Here is a 2,251-nt window from a genome sequence, read left to right on the forward strand (position 1 = left end):
TATTCCATCATTTAATTATGGAAATCAAGCCACTGATATTAAATAATATTATACAAATATTAAACAGATGCTACAGGATTATGATCAATAAAAACTGTCATCTACCCGCCGACCGTGCTATATAAATTTAACTTATAGTGTTTAAATGTACTTATTCAAGCAAATTTAAATCGGTACCTATTTTACATCAAGCGTGTTCTAGTAAAATTTTAAATCATGCCTTAAACATCATTTTTAAAGACATCATCATAGGATAGCTCATCATTTATGATAGCTCATCATTTTCGAACATATCATCATAAGATAGATCCGAATTTAGCATGTCCTCCCACACATACATGGATGATGTGTCATGACTAGCAGAGGCAAGATAATCACCATTTTGAGCATTTGAATCATTTTCTTGTTTAATTGAAGGCGTGGTTTGGACATTTGCGATAGTCGGGAGGCTACTTGGTGAATTTTTGATTCTTAAGTCTTCAAAATTGATTAGAAATAAACTATGATCATCCGGGTCTGAGAACATTTGTATGTTCTTATTCACATCTTGGCACGTGTGTGTACCAAAATAAGTGATACTAAACATGCCTGACCCATCTTCCAATTCTTGGACATGTTTTAATGCATTGCATCCCTTATCTTTATGTGTACATTTATAATAACACCTGTATGTAATGAAATAAGTATATACTAACATGTTTATTATATATCTTTCATTTTACTTATAAAAGTAAAAAATAGAAATGAGTGTTACCTTGGAAATTTAGCATCGAGAATATTCTTTTGTCCATACTTCCTCCATGCATATTCATCTTCATACGTATATGCAATTGTAACCCTAGAATCTTCCGTCGTTCTGCAATTTCATATTCAAGTATATAATTATAGTAGAACTTAATTTACCAATGCAATGCTAATCAAGTACTTCATCCGTCCCATTATAAGTGTCCATGTTTGAAAAACACAAAGTTTAAGATGGATTAAATGATTACCTTTTTTTTCTTACCAAATGACAATAATGCCCTTGAAAAGCGGGTCCATCAATATTATTTATTAATGTTAGTTATGTGCGTTTAAGGGTAAACTTGGAAATTGACTAATAAATTTTAAAAGTGAACACTTGTAATGGGACAAATAAAAAAGGAAACGTGGACACTTATAATGGTACGGAGGGAGTATATAACAAGAAGTGATACCAATTCCATAATTATTTGTAACATTCGGCCCCTTGCACCACCATTATTGTCCACGAAAAGTTCACAGATTTGTTTTTTGTTGCCCCAGTGGAGATTTCTCAGGAGGTCACCCATCCTGCTACTACTTCCACATGAGCATGTTTAACCGTGGACCTTTTCTCTCGTCCATTACCATTAAGCCCAAAATGTATTGGTGATTTAAGAGGCTGGACCATTACTTATTAACCAAAGATCTCTCTTACATGCTTGTTCATCCAAACACCAAATTAGTTATTACCTTCTCTTGTAACATCCTCTGGGCTTTTTCACCGCGACCGCCGGTTTCTTCCCCCTCATGTCTGAACTCGAGTCATAATTCCCTGATCCCACATTGGTAGTTGTGGGAGAAGAGCATAATTCTCCGGTTTTCCAAGAACTAAACATGGAAAGGCTGTCGGAGAAAGATCCTATTATTTTCATCACGAGATCTTCAGCTAAAACCGGCTCATCATCAACAACCCTCAAGTGAAGTAGATTCTGAAGCTGTTTAGTACATTCTCTACCTTTAGCCAGCTCACATATCAAACTGTCCAAGTTGGATGTTGAAGTAGTTTTCTCCATTTTAGTTAAAGATAACTGAGCAGACAGATGTAATGTGTTTATAATTTGTTGGTTCATTGGTTCAAGATTATGAGTATTTATAGTTCCTAATTATAGCACACAGTGACATTTAACTACTACAACTTAACTCAAGTTGACGATCACATGTTGTTTTAAATATATAAATATACTGGTATACATGATATCCATATAAACACATTACACATGTGTGTGTTGCAGAAATAGTTTAATACTTTAATATTTTCCCAGAAATTTCTTAGTAATTAACGATCAGTGGAAGAATGGCGTTAACATGTTGACGTCATCTTTCAATTCTTATCCTGGGATTTTTAACTTTGAGAGGTAACTAAGTTTTGTTAGTTAAAAAGAAAATGTTAATTTACTTGATATACAATAGGTTATATGCTAATTCTTTAAACTTTTTTGAACGATAATTATTATTCAAGATGTTTACC

At 33.4% G+C, this 2,251-nt stretch overlaps 1 protein-coding gene across 1 annotated transcript; it reads right to left on the reverse strand.

The window, feature by feature from the left end:
• Positions 1 to 265: 265 nt before the first annotated feature.
• On the reverse strand, positions 266 to 1,796 carry LOC143625327 (WRKY DNA-binding transcription factor 70-like). The gene is made up of 3 exons (XM_077095693.1): positions 1,474 to 1,796; positions 755 to 856; positions 266 to 665 (listed from the first exon to the last, which is right to left on the reverse strand). Exons 1-3 carry the CDS (start codon positions 1,794 to 1,796, stop codon positions 266 to 268), a joined length of 825 nt encoding a protein of 274 aa, XP_076951808.1.
• Between the last annotated feature and the right edge of the window lie 455 nt (positions 1,797 to 2,251).

This window comes from Bidens hawaiensis, unplaced genomic scaffold (genome assembly GCF_021521415.1).
Source record: "Bidens hawaiensis isolate Kalapana, Puna unplaced genomic scaffold, B.hawaiensis_p1.1 tig00000458_1, whole genome shotgun sequence".
Classification (NCBI taxonomy): domain Eukaryota; kingdom Viridiplantae; phylum Streptophyta; class Magnoliopsida; order Asterales; family Asteraceae; genus Bidens; species Bidens hawaiensis.